Source organism: Carassius auratus, chromosome 13 (genome assembly GCF_003368295.1).
Source record: "Carassius auratus strain Wakin chromosome 13, ASM336829v1, whole genome shotgun sequence".
Lineage (NCBI taxonomy): Eukaryota > Metazoa > Chordata > Actinopteri > Cypriniformes > Cyprinidae > Carassius > Carassius auratus.
Genome location: NC_039255.1, coordinates 16495394 through 16521179, shown reverse-complemented (window position 1 = coordinate 16521179; position 25786 = coordinate 16495394). Strand labels below are relative to the sequence as shown.

General features: G+C 35.8%; 2 protein-coding genes and 1 long non-coding RNA gene across 3 annotated transcripts; all 3 read left to right on the top strand.

The window, feature by feature from the left end:
• The first annotated feature begins 23 nt into the window (after positions 1 to 23).
• Positions 24 to 17538, top strand: LOC113112860 (paired box protein Pax-3-B-like). Its single transcript, XM_026278776.1, has 9 exons — positions 24 to 209; positions 953 to 1188; positions 1384 to 1510; positions 1815 to 1964; positions 9745 to 9944; positions 10029 to 10194; positions 10276 to 10433; positions 16019 to 16259; positions 17504 to 17538. Exons 1-9 carry the CDS (start codon positions 125 to 127, stop codon positions 17536 to 17538), a joined length of 1398 nt encoding a protein of 465 aa, XP_026134561.1. The 5' UTR covers positions 24 to 124.
• Positions 17539 to 19960: 2422 nt separating this feature from the next.
• LOC113113266 (uncharacterized) lies at positions 19961 to 21488 on the top strand. The gene is made up of 3 exons (XM_026279409.1): positions 19961 to 19992; positions 20083 to 20207; positions 20873 to 21488. The coding sequence occupies exons 2-3, from the start codon at positions 20092 to 20094 to the stop codon at positions 21486 to 21488; spliced, it is 732 nt and encodes a 243-aa protein (XP_026135194.1). The 5' UTR covers positions 19961 to 19992; positions 20083 to 20091.
• A 2828-nt stretch (positions 21489 to 24316) lies between these two features.
• LOC113112874 (uncharacterized) lies at positions 24317 to 25504 on the top strand. Its single transcript, XR_003293499.1, has 3 exons — positions 24317 to 24390; positions 24500 to 24612; positions 24783 to 25504. It is a non-coding gene; the product is annotated as an uncharacterized LOC113112874 (long non-coding RNA).
• Positions 25505 to 25786: the final 282 nt, after the last annotated feature.

Here is a 25786-nt window from a genome sequence, read left to right as displayed (position 1 = left end):
CTTTTCCTGGAGGGCTACAAAAAGATAATCGGAGTTTATAATTTTTGTTTTTAATCGTGGAATATTTACATGATTTTTTGAGCCTGCAGAAGAGCACTTTTATTGACCCCACTGCTCTGGAGCAATGAGCGGCTTGGCAGGGACCGTTCCCGGGATGATGCGTCCAACTCTCTCCCAAAACTACCCCCGCAGTGGCTTCCCGATGGAGGGTAAAATATTACATTAAATATGCACAATAAAATTATGTAATTATAAATTGGAAATGTGAGGCAAAGTGTGAACTATTTTTGGTATCTGGGTTGCACGAGTTGATTAACAACTGAAAACGGTGATGTTATTTCTCCCCCAAAAAAGTTTTGTTTGTAATTTAGCAAGTAGCCTACATTTTTGTTAAAATGTAAATATTTTATTACAGTATTTAAATTTGTTAACTGTTGTTAGCCTACATTGTATTAATTACTTCTTAGAATTCTTGAAAAATAAATGTTCTTCAGTGATATATTGTGCTTCAGGTTCTTAGATGAAAAACAGTTCTTTAAAAAAGTTTTACTGTAAAAAAGGTTGTTCGGCATCATTCATGTTCTTCATTATTTTATTTTCCTCTGCCGCAAAAATTCCTTTAGTTTTTACTCGATTGCATGAGTTCAGTGTTTCTCAATCAGTCATTAATTTCAAATAACTTTATCTTACATTTTAGTTTACTTACAATTTAAAGCAGCAATTGGGCTATATGACGGTTTATTGTGTTGTTGTTTTTATGTGTTTAGAAATACATGAATATGTCAGCGAATTAAAGGCACATGGTATTTTAACTTTAATGGTCTTACACCAGAAGCACGCTAAAGTCATTTAGGAATAGTTATTATGCAGCATTATTATTTTTTTCTTTCTGTCATGTTTCTGCAATTATGTTACCTCTCCACTGTCATAATTTGGGTTGGCTTCGAAGCAGTGTCAACTCCGATGGGTCAGGGTCGAGTCAACCAGCTCGGAGGAGTTTTCATCAACGGCCGGCCTCTCCCGAACCACATTCGACATAAGATAGTGGAGATGGCCCATCACGGGATCCGGCCCTGCGTCATATCCCGCCAGCTCAGGGTCTCTCACGGCTGCGTCTCCAAAATCCTGTGCAGATACCAGGAGACTGGATCCATCCGGCCTGGAGCCATCGGCGGGACTAAATCCAAGGTGAGGCCCTAGAGAGGTCTGGAAGTGCGGATCCATCTGAGCAGCTGGGCATGACGATATTTTTCCAAGGAAATCAATGCAACAGGTCGATGACTGACCGACAACAATAATCAACATGAATTTGAAATAAGAGTCTTTGAATTGAATCAGGCACCTTGTTGACTGTTTTTATTTTATTCTTATTATTTTTAACAGACTACATCTCCAGATGTGGAGAAGCGCGTTGAGGAATATAAACGGGAAAAACCTGGAATATTCAGTTGGGAAATTCAGGATAAATTGCTCAAAGAGGGAATTTGTGAACGGAACAACGTACCCTCAGGTATGCGTCAAACATGAAGAAAATATATATTACTACAGTGTTCAAAAAAAAAAAAAAAAAAAAAAAAACTTTTGAATTCACAGTTATTAGTCAACTTTTTTTTTTTTTGTGATATCATAACATTTATAGTAAATACAGCAATAAACAATGCGTTTCTATTGGCTTTTTTACCACTTGTCATCTAACCTTTGTGATGACTCTAACGTTTGAAAATGAACTGTATAGTATTGAAATGCACATTTCTATATTAAAAACTATAAAACATATTAAGAGCACTTATACATTCGGATCAACTCTTGTCCAGTGAGTGCGATAAGCCGCATCATGAGAGGCAGATGTGGGGCAGGAGGTGACGAGGAAGAGGAGGGGGATGAAGAGGAGGAGGAGAAGCGCGAGCAGGAAGAACACGCGCGCAGGAGCGGACACAGCATCGAGGGGATTCTCGCAGACAGATGTGAGTGGATCCTACAAACTCTTTAACAGGTTGTAGAAATAACTGTGAGCTGATTTGGAGTTGTTGGATTTTTTTTATGAATATTTATATGGCTTGAAACCCTTGGGGCCTATAATGGTGATGCACACTTTTAATGAGTGTTTTAATGAGAGAGTCTTATAATTTTAGCCATAGCAAAATAAAAAAATTAGCCTACACTACCAGACAAAAGCATTTTTTGAAAGGTGTGCTTGAAAGCTTGAAGCTTTATGCATTAATATAAGTTGTTTCCAAGTATGAATTTTTCAGCAAAATTCTTTCTTTCTTTTTTTTTTAAATGAACAGACTGGATAATGAAGGACAGCAGGGCAACAAGTGTCTAGAAGTATCACAGGATGCACTTTATGAAGTTGGCTGGTTTCATTCGTTTAAAGTTTCTTGGTCAGTGCATAATTGTCATTTTTAATTTGTGCTATTTCATAGTTTCGATGACTTTGTTATTTGTATGACTTTATGAATTCATTATATGCAAAGAGGAGCCCAAACGTTTGATTAGTAGTTTATAAAGCAGAAATATAAACAAAAATGTGGTGCATAAATTTCTAATGTATTAACTAATTTATTTGCATTAATGATGAGATAGATTGACTGATGATCAATAACCAATAATAAATATTAAGTATATTAATAAGTATAATGCAACAAGCATGAGGGAAGGGGGAGAAAAAAGCCACCAAACATGTTGGAAATCTGTTTAATGTGGCCACAATGATAGATTCATTCTGTAGATTCAGTGATGATCTTAAATGGAGTTCTACATTTAACTTAAAATAGTAAAAAAGAGAAAATTTAGCCTAAGTTATGTAGATAATCCATAAAAAAGGGTAAAAAAAAAACTCACTTTCATGTCATTGCAAACCTACATGACCTTTCTTTTCTGTTCTCTGAAGGAGAAATTATCCTAAATATTAAAATATGACAACACAATGAATTAAGAAAGGATATCATAGCATTTCTGTGCATAGAGGCCTCAGAGGAATCAAAAGGAACAAAAGTTGATGAAGAACATTGGGAGAGAGTCTATTTTTGCCCTCTTGCTGTCTATTGGCCGACAGCTGAAGTGACTGATGTTTTGCTGTTCTGTAATGATATTTAATGAGCTAACAGTCTGTCCCTGCGTGACTAATTAAGGTGAACGTTATTTGACTGCCTCTAATGCCCTGCTAACACCACTTCAGCTCCCTAAATAATACTGATCGGGATGCAGTGTCACTCTTAATGGTGATGGGAGTTTATTAAAGGCTGTTCCATCAACAGGGACCAGTGTTCTCCTCGGCTGTTACTTCATGGCCCTGAGCGGCGGTCACAATGGGGGCGAGCCTCTCGTCATGTGCGCTGCCACAAAGTCAGTCCGTCACGCTTTTCCCGTCTCACGATCCAAGAATGACGAGTTCCCCGAGCCGTTTAAATCAGGCTCTTTATTTGAACTTCACTTTCATCTGGCCAAGAGTCCAACACGCCTTGCTCTTTTTCTCCTCTGTCCTCCTCATGCCCTTTTCTACCTCTCTTGGCCTGGGGCACATTTTGGGTTGATATCTGTGGGCCGTTGTCAGTCCCTTCTATTCCCACCACCCCTCTTTTTCTGGGAGACACAGACAGGCAAGTTGAGTTCAGTATTTACACCCTTCTTTTGAACCCTTTCTTTCAAACTGTCTCCATATATCATCTTTAAGACTCAAAGATGTTGGTGTGTGTGCAGGGAGTCTTATGACACCTCGTTGTTGCTGTCCCTCCCCTTATCCCAGCGAACAAAAATATGTTTTTTAAACATTTTTCTAATGTTCCCAATATTAAAACACTAATTTTAAATTCTCTCTCATTTAAAAAAAAATCTATTAAGTTCTATTTTATAATTTAACAAAAATTATGGGAATGTTAAAACTGAATGTTCTCTGAATCATCTGAAACTATAAATAGTGACGTTTAAAAAAAAGTGCAACAAATGTTAAATGTTATACTAAAACATGCCAGATAACTTTGATTTTATTAACGTTCCCAGATGTTTGTTCATAACTCTCAGAGAAACTTCCAAGCTAATAAAAACATGTTCTAAGAATGTTTTTTTTCCCCGTTAAACTATTAAAATGTTATTTCTGAACGTTCTCTATTCTAAAACATACATTTTTAATTTTGCTTAAACATTTTTGTTGGTTATGTGAACTGAAAAAACATGAAGAGAATGTTCCACTTTATAATTCTGCAAACATTATGGGAAGGTAACCTTTGAATGTTCTGTGATCCATCTGAAAGTATTAACATTTAAATAGTAACATTTAAAAATGTTAAACAAACATGCAACTAGATAAAAAAAAAAACGTATGCATAAATAATGTTTTTGACTGAGAATATTAATAAAGACCAATGTTCTGTTAACATTACAGAAATAATTTTTGTTCATAACTTCTAGAGACCTTGCCAGAACATTGCACAAATTTCTGAGAATGTTCCCTGTTCGCTTCCTGGCATGCAATGTGTCCTGGTGGAACAGATATATTTAGTATGCTCAAACAGAAAATCATTTTGAGAAACATATTTAGAAAAGTGTAAAATGATTGACACTCCTATAATATGCATATATGCACATGCCGCCAAACATATGCATATGCACAAACATGCAAACACACGCATGGATGCACACACGTACACATGCATACATAAACTGTGCCAACTGGCCCAGTGTGGGATGTTTGTGTGGCACCATGGAGTGTGCAGTCAGCGCGTCGTAATTCAACAAACAAACACAAGCACAAAAACACAAATGCACCACCAAATCCAACTCCACAAAAGGAAACTTTGTCAATGCAAACTTGGCTAGATGAAGCCTGGCCTTCGAATCTGTAGGAGGAGTACCAGGTGCAAATCTGGTCTCGTGTTAAGAATAAAAAACGAGTGAAATGATTGATAAAGAGGAGCATTTTTGTTGGAAATTGAAACATTAAAGCATACTTTGCATCCACACAGAGTGTGACAGATAACGAGAGGAGTACAGTTGGACGGACAATTATGGGAAACCCCCAAACAAAACTGTCTCCATTGTGTCCAGCGCACAGTGTCAGGGACAGCAGACTTAGGAATCTGTGAAGCCTGAAGGCAAAACTACAGTCTGCATGTCAGTAAGGACACAGACAGCACGAAAACAACACTGAGAGAGTTCAGGGAGGTTGCTTTTTATTGGATAGTTGATAAGTGAGCTTATAAGACTTAAGAATGAAAACATGAATCGACTCACCTAATCACAGTCATAAAGTGCAGTTTCTTGCTTAGCTTGTTTAAAAAAATATGGTGTATTGTTTACAAACATTTGTCTGAATATGTGTTTTCATTTGTCATTTGTTTGATCTCAGTGGTCAAAGGTCACACTAGTGTATGTTTAGAGCAGTAATTCTCAAAGTGTGGTCCGCCATCGCCCCCTAGTGGTCCGCGAAACGATGACCTAAACTAGGCAAGTGTTTGGAGCCAGACATTGATGTGTGATAAGCAGCACCACCCGTCTCATTAATATTCACGTTAAGTTTTAGATGGAAATCTCAAAATCTAGAATCCACAGATCTATTAGTTTTGTAATGTACTAGTTTTTGTTTCATGTGTAAAATCCCAGTAATTTCAGTGATATTGGACATTAAGGGGAACATTCTTTTCAGCATTTTATTGTTACCATAATAATTTCTGATCATATTATTGCATTTGTGTTTGAATAATTAGTTTTTTACTTGAAACAGTTGCATATTAAACTTAAATTTAGCTTATCCTTCCTATTTTGGTGGTTTTTGGGGGCGTGTTAGAGTGGGATTCTGTTAGGTGGTCCTCAGAAAAAAATTGGAAGATAAAGTGGTCCTTGTGCTGAAAAAGTTTGAGAAACACTGGTTTAGAGTGACAGGTGACAACTTCCTGTTTTAACTCTATTCCCTTCACCATAAAGGCACCAACTACTCACTATGTAAATACTAGCATATTAATCTAGTGCTTTTTCTGTAGTAAGTGTATAATATGCAATTTAAGTCTTTACTGTACTTTGATCAATTTAATGCATCCTTGGCTGAATAAACGTATTTAATTTAACTTTTGAACGGTAGTATACCATAACACATTTTGCAGAAACTTGGATTAAAAATGTAAAATAATCATCTCTAATAAATTACTTGAAGCCAAGCGTGATGAAGCCATATCATGCACCATTAAATGTTTTTAGTTGCACATGCTGTTTCGCACTCTAGCTTCTTTAACAAAAGCCACACAACCAAAAAACGTATCAAAAGTGACTCGAGAGCAAAGCAAAAGAAGCTAAACAGATGAAGAGCACATTTGGCTCAGAGCTGGAACGTGTGGTTGTTTGAGGGCAGCTGCGAGGGTCACAGTTGCTCTTTAGCAAGTCAAGTCCTCCCTCTGTTTCTCTCTGTTCCTAAACGCTGGGGGGCAGATGGGCCCACGAGCTGTCACTCATCCTTTCTGTCTCCGGCATCTGTTAGTTCTCTATGCACTGCTTAATGTGGACGGGCAGTCACTCAGCCAACCTCGGCGCTGAAAAGGACCCGCCTCGCTCTCCCCTCTCCGAGACGCTGCATCAGTTCCCAAGCTTTCTTTTGTGTATGTCTTTGTCTTTCTTTTTTGGCCGTTTTTTGATGGCGAGGGGGCATGTCATTGGCTCAATTAGCTCTCTTCATTACCTGCCCCCAAGAGAATTGCTCTCTCTCACACACACAAAACACACACAGACTAACTCTACACATGCACGTATGGTTTTATCCTGACCCACACCAAAACTAAGTGCAAAATGCTGCCGGATATGCGCTCGCCGTCCTGCAGTATTAATGAAACTCCTTAGGTGGATTCTGTGTACTTGAATGCATGAGGTGAATGGGCTCAGGGTGATATTTCGCCTCTGAATATTGAATTTAAGTGACGAGGGATCAGAGCTCAAGAGAAATGGCAGATGGAGATGCTTTTAGTGACCGCACCGTTTACATAGCGGAGGGCTAAAATATCTTAAAACACATACTCATGCACACTACACGCTAACTTTACATGCCAAAGACCTGAAAGCACACACATACACACTCTGTGTATTTACAGAAGGCAGAATATCTCTAGATCCATCATTTCCGTGACGTTTGGGTTTTGGTTGTGCGTGTGTTTAGAAGCCTGTGGTCTGTATTCTTCTGCCTGAATTAAACTGATTGCTCTTTGGTTCTGTTTATTCACTTGCCTTGATTCTCATTCAGTCATCAAAAATATAAAAATGAAATGCTTGCTTATTTGCTACAACATCATCAGATGTCAAAAATGAACACTGGCACCATTTACTCACAATTTACTTACAATTTTCAAGTTCCCAAAATGACAAAAAGCATAATAAAAATAGCAAAAGTAGTTCATGCAACTACATTTCAAGTCTCCTGAAGATTTTTTGTGAAGAACTTGATGTCATTGTTCAATCTATTCTGGTCTCAAATCTCGATTTTTGAAACTTGGTGTGACAAGAGAAACAAAGCAGTCAGATTATCAATAATTTCTAGAGCATGTTAACGTATAAAAAATTTAATAACAAATCAGCACAGAAGAACCTAAAATGTGGTAAAAAGTCAAAAACATATTTAATTAACTTAGTATAGAATAGTATTTATATTCACCAAACCATCCTAAAAACATTTAACATTATTGGCTACTACAACAAAAAATAACATTTTGTCCGTATTTACTCATCCTTGTGTTGATCCGATCCTTTTTTTTTTCTTTTAAAAACACTATTCCATACTGCGACAAAAACCTGCATCTGTCAAGATACCTAAATAGACAGACATCATCATAAACACAAAGTAGTCCATGTGCACTATATTTCATATTTTCTTAGATTCACAAATTCATAATCGTTTTTCACTGATTCTGGTGTCAAATCTCATTTGAGATTGCATTTTTTAACTTGCCACATTGCAATCCCTGTTAATGATGTGAGAACCAAAGCTGTTTAGGATCAGTCGTGTCTAGAGCATATTTACACAGACTAGCATAATAAAAAATTAATTAAAAATCAGCCCAGAAGATCGCAGCCACCTAGTTGAGCATGGTTTTAACCTAAAATGTAAAAAAAATTTTATAATATAATATAAAAACTTAATATATACTATAAATTCACTCTAAATGCATTAGGTTATACCAACAAAACCTAAGTGGTTAAGGGTTTAAGGGTTATATTACATATGAATAACTCCTAAATTTAATAATCACAGATTATCGCTTTCATCCTAAAATAAACAGAATCTTGCATGCTTTCTTTTGTGTTTCACAGTATCTGATGAGAAAGCTTTGGTTGAACCGTTCCTTGAAAGTTGTTTATGTGAGTGCACAGCAAAAGGAACCCCACAGAGGATCATTATTCAGAGCACTGTCCACATCCCAAGATTCAGGTGCTTCTGCACTATTTCTAAAAGGGATTTTGAAGAGATTGAGCACTTGAACTACCCGCCCCGGTCTTTTCCCTTTCTGCCCTGCCACCCACCCACCTTTGGCCTTCTCTCTGCCCCTTACACCCCCTCCAGGGCAGGTGACGGCCTCCACTGAGAGCCCCGGCCGTCATCAAGGACTCCACAGATGGAGCGTGCAAATCGATCCAACAAAGACTGAAGGGAAGACAGAATGAGAGAGAGAGAGAGATGCACAAATAGCTCAATGTCTGTAGAATAAAAAATCACTAAATATGATTTTCCTTTAATTCCAGGACCATGCATAAATAGTTCCCAGCTTCTCTGTCTGGAATGTCACAACATTGTCAACAACACATGCTTCAGTGTTCCTTCATCCAAGTCACTGTGAAATTGTAGGAATTTCCCAAAGTTCTCACTAAATCCTTATAAGTGCAATTCTGTTTGAAACAAGGAAAACAAAACCTTTTTTTAGGAGGAAATATGTCATTTGAGTTTATTATTTGTGTGTTTCTTTTCTTCTTTTTTTCCATTTAATTTTACAAGCATTCAGCACATTGCCTCTTTCTTTTCTCATCCACTGTATTTCTCTTTCATCCCGTTTTTTTTACTATTTGCTCTTGTGAATTTTATATTCCCTCTGTACTAGACAAATCCTAATCCAATTTAAAAAATAAACAATAAAAAATTATTAAACACACATTCGCACATATGTTTTTCAATAATGTTTATGTATTTAAAAAAAATTGGATTTGAAGAGACCGAAGAGTTTGGATACTTTTGAAGAGATAGAGCACTTGTATTTTTAATCTATATAAAATTAAAATGATATAACCACGTCTAAACATTATGTAATATATAAAAATTTTCTTACATCATATATATATATATATATATATATATATATATATATATAATAAAATAAAATACAGTTCAAAATATATTCAAAATCTTAAAATATACCTTTTCCAGATATTTTATTTTCTTAAATTATATTTATAGTACATATTTAGAAAATTATATAATGTATAAAAATAATATCTACATATTCCCATTTTCTAAATAAACCGCATAAAAATAACATTTTTATATCTTAATTACATTATACAAAAAATGCATCTGTGTTTCAGCAATATTTCCGTTTCCAAAATACTAGAAAAAAACATAAACATAAAAGTAAACATGTAAAATATTTATTTATTACTTTCTATATATGTATATTTATTTATTCATTATATATACCGTGTGTGTATGTATGTATGTATGTATGTATATATATAATGTATAAAAATTCAAATTTCATTCTTTGCATGTGTGTGTTTCAGCGAGTCCATCTGATGAAGGTTCAGATGTGGAATCGGAGCCCGATCTGCCGCTGAAAAGGAAACAGCGTCGCAGTCGGACGACGTTCACAGCCGAACAGCTGGAGGAGCTGGAGAGAGCTTTCGAACGCACACATTACCCTGATATCTACACCAGAGAAGAGCTCGCTCAGAGATCCAGACTCACAGAGGCACGAGTGCAGGTACAGACACACCCCATACACCTGCCGAAACAACAGACAGAATCCAAACTGTTTTATTACACTCCTACATGAGTCTTTTCTCAGGTGTGGTTCAGTAACAGACGAGCTCGCTGGAGGAAGCAAGCAGGAGCCAATCAGCTCATGCCGTTCAATCACCTGATCCCCGGTGGTTTTTCACATGCGGCGATGTCCAGTCTCTCCCCGTATCAGCTGTCAGAGAGCACGTACCCACCCACTGGCCTTTCCCAAGGTAAACATGTCAGATTTACATCCACTTTGCCATATCAAAACTTTCTGGATATATTCTATTAATAACTGTGTGTGTTCTCAGATTCGAGTCCTGTACACAGACCTCATCCGCTGCCTGCAGGCCATCAGAGCGCTGGAGGGGCGGGGCCAGAGGGCGGGGCTTGTCTCTCCAGTTGCCATGGTTATGCAGGATATTCAGATACATTTGGACCTCATAACAGTAATGGACTGTCTTCTCAGGTAATAAAGACTTTCAGTTGTTTTAAACGGCTGAATGTAATTTCTAATAATGCTCAGTTATTAGATAGTGAGTTGTCAGGCTTTGTTTGTCACATGAATCTGAAATATAAACTGGATTGGAGTAAAGCCTCAATGGCCTAATGCTGATTACCACAGAAAATAATGTCAACTTGTCCCTCATTTTGCATACAGGAACACAATTATCATGGAAGGCTAGACAAGTGTTCAGCGTCACAAATGCACATTTAACATAAAATCATTTTCATGTTTTAAAAGTGTTTCCAGGATGCTTAAAAATTGCATCTGTGTATGATAAAATCACTTAAAAGTTTTTCTTTCATGCAATGAAAATCTGAAAATCTGAAAATCTATACCTGATATGTCATATCTATATACATTACTTCCAGTATATATTTTTTTTATATTTAACAATGTAAAGTTATTTTATAATATTATAATATTCATGTAATTATAATATATGCAATTTAATGAATAATATTTATAAATGTTTAGAATATTTAATTTAATATTCATAAAAATGTTTAAAATCTAAACATTTTCTGGTGGAAAAATTCTAAATGTATTTATTTATTTCATCATTTAATTACTTATATGCATACACATTAAAGTCCAAAGAAAAAAAATATGTTCTTAATGAAATATTTATTTATTTATATGAAACTTTATTAATTTAACAATTTAATTATTTAAATTAATTGATTTCATTTCTTTCAATTTCTTTATTTTTTATATATATAATTTAAAACAAAATTGTGACAAATTCACAAAAATTTGAGCTGCAAGTTGAGGGATGAGTATAAATTATCTGAATTATTTGTGGTTCTTGGCAGCACTATCAAACCTAAACCTAGCACATTTTTTGAGATTTTAAAAACAGCATTAAAAAATGTGATAAATGATATTTAGTTAGTCAGCTAAACCCTTAAATGTTAAAAGCATGCAGCTGAAAGTGACTCAGTGGACGGTGCAGTGGATCCCAGCTGTTGACCCACAGGTGAGTGTCAGTTTGATGAAACTGGCTTCTGTAGAAACTATTACACACTTCAAGACAACGCATTACGCAGATAAATTCCACAAGCCATTTTTCACTCGGTTATCCACTGGACCGTGCAAACGCAGCACAGAACACACAGAAACACTGACACCGCTCTGTGTGAGAGATAGATGACTGACCTCCACATGCTTCTCATTTGTTAAAGGAGCGCACCAAAGCCTCAAGAACACTGAAAGACAGTGATGAATTACAGGTCTGACGTGTGTGAATGTAGTGTGGAGTGAGTCTGGAGCGGTCTCACATTCTCACTGTCATCGTCCACAGTGCTAATACATGAAAAATGCTGTTAAGATTCAAAGCATCCTGGTGCAGTATTGAGATGGATGTTTCAATCTTCACACTGTAACATATATACAGTATATATATTGGGGTCAACAAGATTTTTAATGTTTTTTTAAAGAAACAAACACTTTTATTCAGCAAGCATGCATTAAATTGATCAAAAGTGACAGTAAAATATTTATAATATAAATAATTCTGTGTGTAACATCCCACTGCCAAACTCTACTCGAGCCATTGAGCAACACATCTATTTTATATAATATCCAGAAAGTATGTATGTAAGTAGGTGTTATTTTTTTAGATTCCAGTCAGTGCTAAATTTTCCCAAACTCATGGAGAAAACCTTCCAGAGCTTCGGAAACAGAATTCCATCATGGATTCGGCACACGTCACTCCCTGCTCCTCTGTGGGAAATGGTTTAAGCGAGACCATGTGCGTGACCGTGTGTGTGTGTGTGTGTGTGTGTGTGCTGCAGTGCTTTGACTGTATGCAGTGAAGTAATAGGATCCTGTAGCCTGGGAGACATGCTTTTCTCTATCTGTTTCTATGTGAAGGTGCTTATTTGGTGCAGCAACTGGAGTATGTGTTTATTTTGGCCATCTTTCTGCTGGTAGATTCAATTAGGCTTCAGGAACTTTTACTCCCCAGAGCACACATGCAACATTCCTCAAATGCAGCACAGTGTTTTCAAGAGTTAACAGTAATGAGTACACACACCTTAATGCACACACACACGCACGCATGCACACACACACACACACACACACACACACACACACAGGACACTGCCCTCTGGCTCTGTTCTAGTCCAAGAATCAGATTAAACAATCCTCAAATTCAATTATTTTTTTTGCCCGATAAATTGCAGGTCACAGATGTCTAGAGATATGCATCTGCATGTGTGTGTGTGTGTGTGTGTGTGTGTGTGTTATTTAAAAAATACAGTCACAGCTAAAGGCCAACATACCGTATCTCAAGTCTCTTGTTGCTTTCATGAAAACTTAAATGAAAACTACTACAAACTCTGTTTTTGAAACTCAGGGGATTGTGGGTAAAATTAGCTTGTAAAAAAGGCAGATATATATATATATATATATATATATATATATATATATATATATATATATATATATATATATATATATATATATATATATATACAGGGGTGGATCTAGAAAAATATTGATGGGGAGGCGAGAAGGGGGCAGAAATTTTTGAGGGGTGGCAACATATGGCAGATGTATATATACTGAATTTAGTCACAGTTATCACAGTTTGATGATAAATATATGTGCACACTACAAAAGGACACAGGCTGCCATTTACAAACTTAATCTCATGCAATCACAGTTCATATAAGGAAAAGTGACCATACCCCATAAGCACCCCCACACTCACTAATGCATATTATGCATCGACATGTAATTAAGAGCATTATAAAAGGTTCAGTGTTATCAATATGTCAATTTATTATAAGAAACACAAGATTTTAATAGCCAATGACATTTACAGATGGGGAGACTCAACTGATTTTCTAATGTTCAGTGTTAATCATCATCTAACTCAACCAGTCAAGAGCTACATTTAGCCTTAGATGTTATATGAATATGGTCCCTGAAGCGTAGGTTTTATTAGCTGACAATAATAATAAATAAATAAACATTATAGGCACAAATACAAATGTACTTTTAGAAATTGTTTTTGAAAAATATGGTGTTATTGTTTTGGCAAGCTTAAATTAAAACATATATGAAAACTTGTGTGATATTCCTTTAAAATAATGTTTTAGTATATATATATTTTTAAGTATATTTTACTGTGCAATTTCTTACATAATTTCTTTGAGTTAGACCAAACTTTTATTTTGGTGAGTTGTAGACAGAGTTTCTGTGTTTTTTTTAAATAAACTATTATTATTAGCTAATAGGCCTTCTTGAAGTATATATAGCATACTCTACTGTGCAATAGTACAAAATTTCTATATTTTACTATATTTCTATATAGTACTATATTTTATTAGTACTGAGTTTCTTCAAGTTATACCGAAATTTCACTTTGACAGGTTGTTATAAAGACATTGCTGTTTCTGTCAGTCTGTATATACGAATGACGGTAGTTTTATCAAATGAAATGGTGAAATCCTCTCATAGCGCACTGACGTGCACATGTGTAGAATACATCATGCGTCAATATAGTGAAGAGCTGAAAACACCACGCATGCTTCAGTGTGTGTGTGTGTATGTGTGTGTGTGTGTGTAGTAGAGCACACATTCCCAGAGATGTGTATAACAACACCTTAAGGGTTCCCATAAGCAGGATTGTATTGTTGTGCCCCCCTTCCTCAAATATGATGATGGAAAAAAACACCTACTATAGGGGTGAAAAAATAACTTTAATCAAATAAAAAACTTAATGAATAAATTGTATTATTTACAAATCACAATTGTAGCTCTCGACATTTACCTGTGGCTATAACTTTATTATGACCCTAATTTATTTTATAGTCTCAAACATTCAGAAATCATGCAAAAGGAAACTAAGCAGTTTTACTATGATAAAACCATGGTTTATTTTTGTAAGGGTTGTGATATTCACTTTTTTTTTTTGAAGAAATTATAAAGCCTGTGTCATCTATAGCAAAAAGGTGGCCAAAAATGAAAGATTAAGTGAATATTTGAATGAAATGTTTGGTCAGTATCCTAAAAAAGGATTTGATTGTCCTGTACATGTAACAGCAGCAATCACATGGCATTTGTAATAACATGTACATAAATTGTTTATTTTGTATTTGCCTACATTATGTATTTTAACAGTCTTATTATTAACCAATAATTATTGACTCATTATTTTTTTATATAATGCATTTTAAGCCATTTTAAAGGCTATTGATGGCTTAAGTCTGTTTTTATAGCAACAACAACAACAAAAATATTACAGTATATTAATACTTTGTAAATTATTAGAGTTTGGGGATCGCAAATCATTTGAATCAGTTCGGGAGTTCAGAGCGGTTTCGCGAATCATTTGAGTCAGTTCGGGAGTTCAAAGCGGATTCGCGAATCATTTGAGTCAGTTTGGGGATTGCGAATCATTTGAATAAGTTCGGGAGTTCATAGCGGGATCGCGAATCATATGAGTCAGTTCGGGATTTCGGAGCGGGTTCGCGAATCATTTGAGTCAGTTCGGGAGTTCAAAGCGGGTTCGCGAATCATTTGAGTCAGTTTGGGGATGGCAAATCATTTGAGTCAGTTTGGGAGTTCGGAGCGGGATCGCGAATCATTTGAGTCAGTTCGGGAGTTCGGAGCGGGTTCGAATCATTTGAGTCAGTTCGGGAGTTCAAAGCGGGTTCGCGAATTATTTGAGTCGGTTTCGATCGCGAATCATTTGAATCAGTTCGGGAGTTCGTAGCGGGATCGCGAATCATTTGATTAAGTTATGGGGATCGCGAATCATTTGAGTCAGTTTGGGAGATCGGAGCGAGATCGCGAATCATTTGAGTCAGTTTGGGAGTTCGGAGCGGGTTCGCGAATCATTTGAGTCAGTTCGGAGCGGCTTCGCGGATCATTTGAATCAATTCGAGAGTTCGGAGCGGGTTCGCGAATCATTTGAGTCAGTTTGGGGATCGCAAATCATTTGAATCATTTCGGGAGTTCGGAGCGAGTTCACGAATCACAAAAGATTCGCGCTCGTAAATTTTCAAATTGGCCATTACCTTTAAATCGTTGCTGCCAACTGGGGTGGCAGCAGGGGTGGCAAGGCTTTCTTTTAGGGTGGCATTTGCCACCCTATGCCACCCCGGTATATTAAATAAAGCATTAAAATGAGTTAATGTTTATGTTTATTACATTTTACATTTCAGTTTGGAGGAAAATATTTTTTGCTTCTGACTATATCATACATTTATATTTTCATTTAGAGTTCAATTACGATTCAAATATTTCATATTTTAAATTATTTATAATTTGATAGATATTAAATCAAATACACAAAACTGTCACTGGTTAATTATATCTATTTGTTGTATTTAGTATCTTAAATGTAATGCATTTTGACCTTTTGATCAGTATTAGGATCATATGAGCAGTAAAAGTCCTGATTGTAGCATGCTCATGTTCAGTGCATTCTCTGTGATTTTGGACGCACTAATCCCAATCTCACACACTAATATAATAAAGAGTATGTGAATTAGTTTGAGTGAGTCTGATATATCTGATCTGTTTCTCTGTAGGTTATGGGACTCATAAGCCCAGCTGGAGTTTCTCCTCAGACTCAGGCTGAGTTTTGTCTGTCGTCTCTCAGCGGTGCTCTGGATTCGTGTGGATCGGTCAGCAGCAGCTGTTCTCAGCGCATGGAGCCACTGTCCAGTCTACCTGCCCTCTCTAACCTGCCCAACTCACAGACCTACATCCAGGCCTCCTTCTACAGCATGGAGCACAGCGCCCCCCACCAGTATAGCCAGTACGGACAAAGTAAGGTCATTATTATTGCCAGACCACTTCATCCTTTTATTTAACTTATGGGCTACTTGTTTGTGTCTTAGCAAATGAGTGAGTGAGCTAGCGAGTCTTAGTTAATGATGTGCACTTATGTCTGGACTCGTGTATTTAATTAAGGGTTGCATCATTTGCTGATAGCACACTGTACCTGTCTTCTGTGCATCATTTTCTGTTAACTCTTTACCCTTTTTTCTCAATAAACATCGTAAAATGTGTGTGTGTGTGTATGTATGTGTGTATGTATATATGTGTGTGTGTATGTATGTGTGTGTATGTATATATGTATGTGTGTATGTGTGTATGTATGTGTGTATGTATGTGTGTTTGTATGTATGTATGTATCATAAATATACACAGTATACACACATATATTTTGTAAACAAATATTTTATTCCAGATGCGATTAATCGCTACAGCACTACAAAATATATTTTACAATTAAGTAATATCACATATATATATATATATTATAATCACTCATTGCAACAGTTAAGAAATTAAATAAATTCAAATAATTTACATTAGCAATCTCAAAATAAGTCTCTTAATGTAGCATAATGATAATTTTACATTAAAATAACATTTCAGGAAAATCAACAACAGTTTACTCTCTGATCGCTAATATTGCATAAGTGAAAAATTGTCATCAAGTTATATATTTTGTGTATGTATTTGTATCTGTGTTTACAACTGTGAATATGTTGCTACACTCATCACTAAGTTAATCATTACAGTTTTATGAATGACTTCAAAACTGAGGTGATTCCACTCCAGAATGCGGTTCGTTCATGACCTGAACAAATAATAAAAGGGTAAAAGGCTTGACACACACATCAGAGGCTGGCTGTAGTGTATGTGATGTGCAGAGGTCTGATTGTGTGTGTGTGTGTGTGTGTGAATGTCATGGTTGGATCCTAATCTCCTGTGGCAGGATCATGATGAGAAGCAGCTGTGCTTGTCTAACTCACTATCCACAGCTCGTACAGTTACTCTCCGATCAAATGGACGCTGCACAAATACAGCAGCTCTTCTTAAAGCGCAGGCTCAGATTGATTGCTGTGTCAAATGGACGACACATGCTTTCTTTTGGAGTTCAACGTTTGCAATAAGTCATGCAAACATTATCGGAACATATATTACTATTAAGATGCATATTAAATGTGAAATCATTTCACATTATTAATAAATTATGCTCTTTACATCTGAATTTCTTCCAGATTCCTTTCATTATCTGAAGCCTGAAATCGCCTGAACGAGTCGTGCAGCTAAAGGAGTGTTGACATAACGTCCCAAAGTCCTGGAAAGAAGGTTTTCTACAGAAGAGAAATGCAGACAGAAATACAAAACTCTTGGCAATAAAAATACAACTTCTTTACCACTGGATGGCACAGCCAGCAGATGAAAAGATCTCAAACATTCCCTTGAACTCATCTTCAAAAGCCCTTCCAGCAGAATTATGCACAATCGGCAGAAAACACAACAAGACAAGATGAATCGAAACAGAAAGAGATGTTTTTCACTGAGAAACATGTTGAAGTGCAATATAAAAACATACGGGACATTGACAGCCACTTATGAGGCCAGACGACAGCGCTGAGCTAGATATGTGTTGTGATTAAAAGACAAATGTTTTGTAGCTGACAATGAACTTTTCTCATGCATTCCTTGAATGATATTTTTGTTTTGTTTTTTAAATGAGGGACGAATGGAAAATTATACAGTATTTGGGAACTTGGGAGTTCAAAATCATACTTGTTTGATTATACAACTCAGAAATAATTCCTATAGCGGTGCTAAAAGGTGCACTGTGAAAATGACTTATTTTTTAGCATTTGATATGTTTAAGACTGCAATATAAATTTGGTCGTCCCCAATAACACTTCTTAATGTTTTTCCTTCTCGTCAAGAGATGGTAAAACACTAAAAGTGCTCAAATATCCTGATGATACAGCCATGACAACTCTGGATGTTTTGTATTAATTTATTTTGTATGTGTGTGTGAATGTATATCTGTATCCTCCAGATATGTTGCGTAATTAAATCATTCATTGTATGATAATAAACCTTGTTTGTGTGTTTATGCACTGAGCTATATGCATTTGGGAACAAAGCCTTCATTTCAACGCTTTTGCAGATATTGGCAATTGCTAAATTTATTTATGGCTTTAAAAAAAAAAAAGTTACAATGTTTTTAGGGTTAGCATGAATTTTAGGTTTTGAATTAGTTGTTATAGTTTACTAAAACTATATATAAAAAACAAAGTTAAAATAATGAAATAAAACACAATAAAAATGCACAAAATGTAAATTTAAATAGAACAATTATAATAATAAAATAAAATATCATTTTAATAATGATTAATAATATTCCTAAACTTATTTTATTTCAGCGGGTTGCCATTTGTCGTTTTAATTTAGTTTAACTTAATACTAAAATGGTGCTTAAATAACTGAATAAAAATTAGATATATCTTTGAAAAATAATACAAATGACAAAAACAAAACACATTTTTTTTAAAGGAAAACAAAAAATAAAAATAAAAACATGCAATAAAATATTAATAAAAAATATAACTGTATGTCACTATTACTGTGGTCATTATAATTAATTTGACATAAAAACATCAGAATTTAGCACACGGGTGTGATCTCTCACACATCTATCTACAGTCACAGCTAACGCTTCACTCTTTCCAGGATGATTCACGTCTCTGTTCGTCCTCCGCTGATCAAACGCTTCACCTGTGCCCTAGCCAACACTGAAAACCTCCTCAAACACAGGGAGACAGATGCTATTTTATCTCTCTCTCTCTCTCTCTCTCTGTCTCTCTCTCAGAAGCTTCTTTTGAGCCTCTGCCCTGTTCGTGCCAACCTTCAAACAGCGTCCTCTCCTTCACCCTACTCCATCATCTGAGGGGTCAAAGTGCAGAGTTCACAGGTCCAACACATGTTGATCACACAGACAGACAGATGAAAATAAAACCACAGTCTGATCTGTTTTTCATCTGATCCTCAAACATGTGTCTTGACTCGATTACGCTCACAAAACAGAGAAACACAAGTTTGTGCATCAGCTCACTGCGTAACATTTTCAAAATGATATGACACATTGATATGGACAAACCTCTAGAAAACTCTATCAGAAAACAGAAAAATAAATTCAAGTAAAATCTCCATTGGCTCTGCAATATTTAGTACAGTTTAAGACTCATTTAAACTACATACACACTAATCTAAATTTCTAGTTTTCCCCTCTCATGATCTCTTTTCTATTCATGCACAGATCTGCTGAACAGTTTTGGATATCCGCTGATGTATTTCCATCGCAATGATTCCCTCTACTGGTGTATAATTTCACCTGCAACTCCACCATCAAAACATCATTTACAAAGACTTAATCAGTCCTACAATAACAATACTTCACATTTTCGTTTTTCCAGTTGCACATGTACATAAAGTCCATTAACATTTTGAAATATATCATATCATGTAATAACTTATTTTAAAGAGCCATACAAACACAATGTCATTATTTGGGGAGTCAGTGATTCTACAGTCTTTTAAAGAAGAGGGCTGGTGCAGAATAAAGCTACTTTCTCTTTCACTTCATTCATTGTTTACCTGAAACAAGAAACAGCATTGGTCAGTCACATACGAGATTCATATCATACATACTAATTTTGGGAGTAGGTTTGTTTCACTTTGGGTTTGTAGGAGTTTTTCTGATGCACATTGGATTTATAGATTCATTTATTTTTTTTCTGTGTGTGTTTGTGTATATGTGCTATGATTTTAGAAGTTCAGTATGTATCTGAGTGGACTCCTGCTGCTCTTTCTGCTTCCTGATTGGACAGAAAGTGCTGGTGTTGAGACTGTGGACATCACTACTCTAGCCCGTATTATTGATTTCTTCGAGCAAAAGTGAGTCTGTCTCTATTTTCTATTAAACAATTAACATCTCAATTTAATGCTTAAAGCTGCAGTCGGTAACTTTTGACGCTCTAGCGGTTAATAAACAGAACTGCTTGCGTGTTGCGGAAGGACATTGTAGCCGGAACTACTTCTCTCTGTTTATGTCTATGAAGAATCACAAAGGTACTGGGTTACTCCGCCGCGGTACCCCTGAAGCAATCTAAAATAGTCCGAATATAAATACTTATTATAGGTGCACCCTAGTGATTCAGGACAGGCTAAAAACACGGTTGGAAAATGGATTCATGGTGTATTCGCTTATTATATACATTTTGTATACTTTGAACACACAAATAAGTTACGGACCGCAGCTCTGATTGGTTGTTTCTTACCGGGAGCTTCAGTGGTACCGCGGCGGAGTAACCCAGTACCTTTGTGATTCTTCATAGACATAAACAGAGAGAAGTAGCTCCGGCTACAATGTCCTTCCGCAACACGCAAGCAGTTCTGTTTATTAACCGCTAGATCGTCAGAAGTTACCGACTGCAGCTTAAAATCAAAAGTTAGCAAAGAGGAAGTTGTAACAGGAAACTGAGAGAAACCGTTTGTCAAACGGTCATGAATTTAAAACATGGGAGTGTGTCATATTCTGATCCTGTTGACTGTTTTCCCAGCTATAAGAGAGTCGATGGAGATCAACATCCTCGTCAGTATGCTACAGCTATCAACGTGCCAAAGCATCAGTGTCAGCAGAACTTCATTCCTTCACAGAACAACTTCCTGACTCAAGAGGATGCGGTGAACGTGAGAAATGCTCTTAATGATGAAACAAAGGCACTTTACCAAGGTGCAGAACTCATCGCTGCAGGAACCAAAAAGGTTGTGATTAAAAAGAAGAATTACAACATTCATTCAGAGTCTCTTCTGCTGAATCCTGCTGACAACTCAGCCATGATCAAACTATTAAATAAAAGAAAAGACGGCTGCTCTGTTTTCTACACATTTGAATCTCCCTGTGTTGACTCGTGTCTGAATGCGTCAAGGGACCACAACATTTTAAAGGGCCTGGAGAACTGGAAAAAACACAGAGGAATTAAAGCTTTTGTTTTCAAGAATATCTGGAAGCGTGACCTTGAAAAAAATCTTTCGACTATATTTAAGCAGATCGTTGCTCATGTTCCTCTCTACCGCTGTGTGAGTGAGAATCAGTGTTTTTCTTGTAAAGGTGAAGGAAACACCCCCATAGACGCACACTGTCTGCCTCCAAAAAAGATCAGAGATGAACTGTAACAGTTCTGTGAGTCTGTATTAAGATCTGATGTCTTTTGTGCTATTGATTTTGAAAATTGCTAGAATTTGCTAGAACAAATAAAATAGTTTGCTTGGTAAACACTTGTTTTCAATTTCCATTTATTAATTTATCTAGGCGCTTTTTATTATAGAGTAGGCTATGGGCTGCAGTAATGCACATCAACACACATACTGTTCTCACAAAAAATAAATAATAATAATAATTCCACATCAAAGAGGAGGAAAGCATGCGATGTAAGATGAAGATCATGCTACACTCTTACTGAACGGCATCAGGTCTGCAGACAGCTGCATCAAATGCTTTAAAAATTAAGGCTTTTCTTAACTTAAGGGTATTGTTGCAGCCAGGCCCTGGAAATACTGCTGATTATTAAGATTGAAAGACCGTTATTGTATTTCATAAACAGTCCTGTGTCATGTGATTTCAAAATAATTTGAGAATAATTTGTGGACAAATGCAAACACAAAAACCTTGAAGCGGGTAAATGCATTATGCGCTAACTTAACCGAGTCTATGTTTAGATCATTTTAAGCTTATTTCATTTCTGTTCTGTTTCTAGATTGCTAACTTTTTCTCATATGAAGTATTGAAGTACATTTGTACACAGAATGACAACACAGCAAAACAAAAGCTCTGCAAAGTCACATTAAAATGTTAAATGCAATAATTTGATATGGCTGTAAATGTAACTGTATTTATTATTGTATATACAAGTCTCATAAGTTATATGATAAATTAAAACCAGAACATTAATAATTTTATAGATATTCATTGCCCTTGGTATTAACTACACATTGAGCCAAGAATTAAATCAAGAGTGATCACACTAAATTAGTTAATTGTCTATCTAAAAATTATTACAATATAATTATTATATAAGTTTGAAAAATTAATGTACAACCACCAATTAGGTAGCTATGCAGTAGGTATGTAAATGACCTCTGAAAGAAGAAAAAAAAGCACTATGACACATTTTTTTTTCATTTCCATAATGACTTGTCGATTCGTCGCTCTGTTGAGAATGTGTTGTGTGTTTACCGTAAACAAACTCTCATTTTTGGAACCAGCATATCTCTGTAAGAAAGGTTAGGGTTAATCAACCGAGAGTTCAGGGTGTATGTGACGGTAAGTTAACGTTGCTTTCTGGAATACACCACAGCTGCTATCAACCAAAGGTTAAAAAACAGCTTCAGTCAAATGTGTGCTCTTCAGTGAAACTCAAGGTAAATAAAGAGCTATAGGGAAACATTAATCTTTGTGCTTATTCTCAGTCACATTCAGTGGCCGGTTACATAAACCACTGCTTAAAAGTCATGTTTTTCAAGGCTGGATATAACTTTTAAAGTCAGACTGGTCTAATCTGAATCTGTCTTAACTTAGTGTCTATGTTCATGCAGCTGGCCCCAGTGTGTCACGTTTAGGTTGAAAGAAGTACAGAAAGATGAAGATCATGTTCAAAAATCCTCATCTAAAAATGCAATGATCCTACAAGCAGGCAAGCAAACTGAAGAGTGCATAAGGTGGAACTTAAATGCTCAATGTTCATACTATCCATCCTAAATAGTATGTAAGATTAGAATAAGTGTGTCCCAAACAGTACGCCAAAAGTCCTGATGGTCTACTATTTCAGGACGATTTCTGAAGTGTGGATCCATGCACACACTAATGGCTAAAATCACCTACAATCCATTGCGTTTTGGGGAAGAATTCGGTCCAGAACTGCAAACATGAATAAATGATTGTTAGAAAAACTAAAATCATGGCGGATGTGCGATCAACATTTCGGTAGAGAGGGTTTGAGTTACTAATAACATTTAACCTGGTGAAACATACTTTCAAATGCATCATTATGCAGAAAATATGAGCCGAGTTCTCAGCATGAAAGACCCGTGATCGGCAGATCAATGAGCTACTTCTTTTCTCTCCGGTATGTAGGAAGTGAAATTAAATGAAATGTGGAGGATGTTAACGGTGATGGGAAGATTGACTGGCCAGTTTACAGTGACAGGGTGCGTGGAAAAGGTGCGACAAAACAATCCTTAAAGACACATTTGTGTGACGTGATAGTATGTCCCAAAGCTTGCCTTCTACACAAAAGAGTTTCTTCACCAAAAGAGTACACACTTTAAGGGGTAGTATATGTAGGCACACTGAGATGCATGGTAAATGATGAGATACTGTGAAGACTGAGTTAGTGTCCGTGGTAAAAGATGATTGGCGGGAAACCAGAACAAAGCAAACATGTTACTGAAAATAAACAAACTAAAAGTCCATGAAAATGGGTTTAACAGAACACAACTGTGACACACTGGACTAGTGTGAAAATATGCATTCACTTAATATCCAGCTCCAAAATGAATCAAAGTGTTTATAATGTTGATTGCAAATAAACGGTTGTTTTTATTTTGCCTGGTTTAAATTAATGATTGAATTAATTTACCAATTAAATGGCACTTTCATGTTTCATTAATTTTCCAATAGATTATATCCACGCAAAAAGGCCACAATTTTATTTTATTAATAATTTAGTCATTATTTATTTAGCAGACAAAACTATGATATTTTTGCATCATATCTGTTTTTTTTTTTTGTGTGTGTGTGTCATAATTGTTTTACTGTTTAGGTCTTATTCTACAGAATTCTGCTGGATTTCCCGATATAGAAGATAAGAATGTTGACAGATTCTATCTGGACCTGGTTATCAGTTATCAGTTAAACACACAAAAATCCCACCCACTCAAGTTTGTCAATTATAAACCAGTCAGGTCTTTATATATGCCTCATTCCCTCTCAACCATCAGCATATCAGAAGAGAAACAAGAGTACTTCAGCTCTAAAAATATAAGAATCTTCTTCCTCATAATTCAAGCAGTCACAATGGTAAGTTTGAGTAAATGTTCTTTTCTGTTCTGTTTTTAAGCTCTCTTGTCCCTCATATTATGAATTTAACTCAAGTTTTGTGCTGAAATGAATGATGTTTTCACTTCAGGCTTCACTGAAGTGTCTCATCGTCCTCTGCATGCTTCATCTGTGTATTCGAAACATTGAGGGACAGGTGAACCCTGCTGCGCTTGCTAATATGATACAATATTTTGATGACTAGTAAGTACGCTTTGTACAGTTTTTAGACAAATGAATCAATAATTCAACTTTAAATTGGTAAAATGCATGTAAATGTACATGCAGTTTGAATGTAAAAATGCACAAGAAAAAAGTTAAATACAATGTTTCTTGAGAACTGTTTTATCATTGTACTATTTTATGTCTTCCAGTGTCCAGCCAAAGACAAAAAAAGAAACTAACGCTCAGTATGCAATAGCAATCAGTGTTCCACGGGATCTGTGTACAAACGATCAATCTCATATTGAGAATGTGTTCAGCAGGGAAGAGGCACAACATGTAAAAAATTTTATCACTGAAGGAGAGATATGTGTTCGCTGCTCAGCATCACAAAATGTCATTGCTACAAGGCCAAACGTAGTCACAGATGAACATTCTGAGCATATTCTGCTCTTTCCTCCAGGTAATTCTCCCTTGGACACACTTCTGAAGAATACAGATCAAAACAACTGTGTAGTTTTCTATTCTTACAACTCACCTTGTGTGAAAAAGTGCATTAAGAGTACTGATAATATTTTTCCGGGCCTTAAAAACTGGAACGATGTTCGAAAAGGGGGAATGAATGTTTTTGTATTTGAAAAGCTCTGGAAGGATGCCAAGAAGGAAATTTCCAATGATTTCCTAATGATTAATAAGCTTGTGCCTCTTTATAGGTGTAAGAGTACAAATGTAGTGGAATGTCAGAATTGTGTGAATGGAAACACTGCGAATGTTTTTTGTCTGCCTGATAATAAATCTATACTTTTGTATTTCCAAGAAATGCTTTTGTCAATGATCGAATTGTTTCTTTCATAAAACTCTTTTTGGCCAAGTTAGACTACCAAATCTAAATTATATTAACCAAACACACATATCATTCTTGCACCTGTTCTGTAAAAAGTAAAAATAAAAATAAAAAATAATAATAATAATTTTACATGTGTCCTTTGTCGAATGCCATAATATGTATTACAAATTTGTGTGCAGACATATTCTGCTCATGGATATCTAGTTGACTTTTTATCTAGTGCTTCTAATTCTTAACAAAATAATTGTTTCTGATCATTTTACTGTGTTATTCCTTAAAACAATCATTTTAATCTCCAGTAAAAGTTGTTTGAGCAAAGCCTAAAGCAGTGTTCCTGTAGCTCAGTTGGTAGAGCACTGCACTATCAAG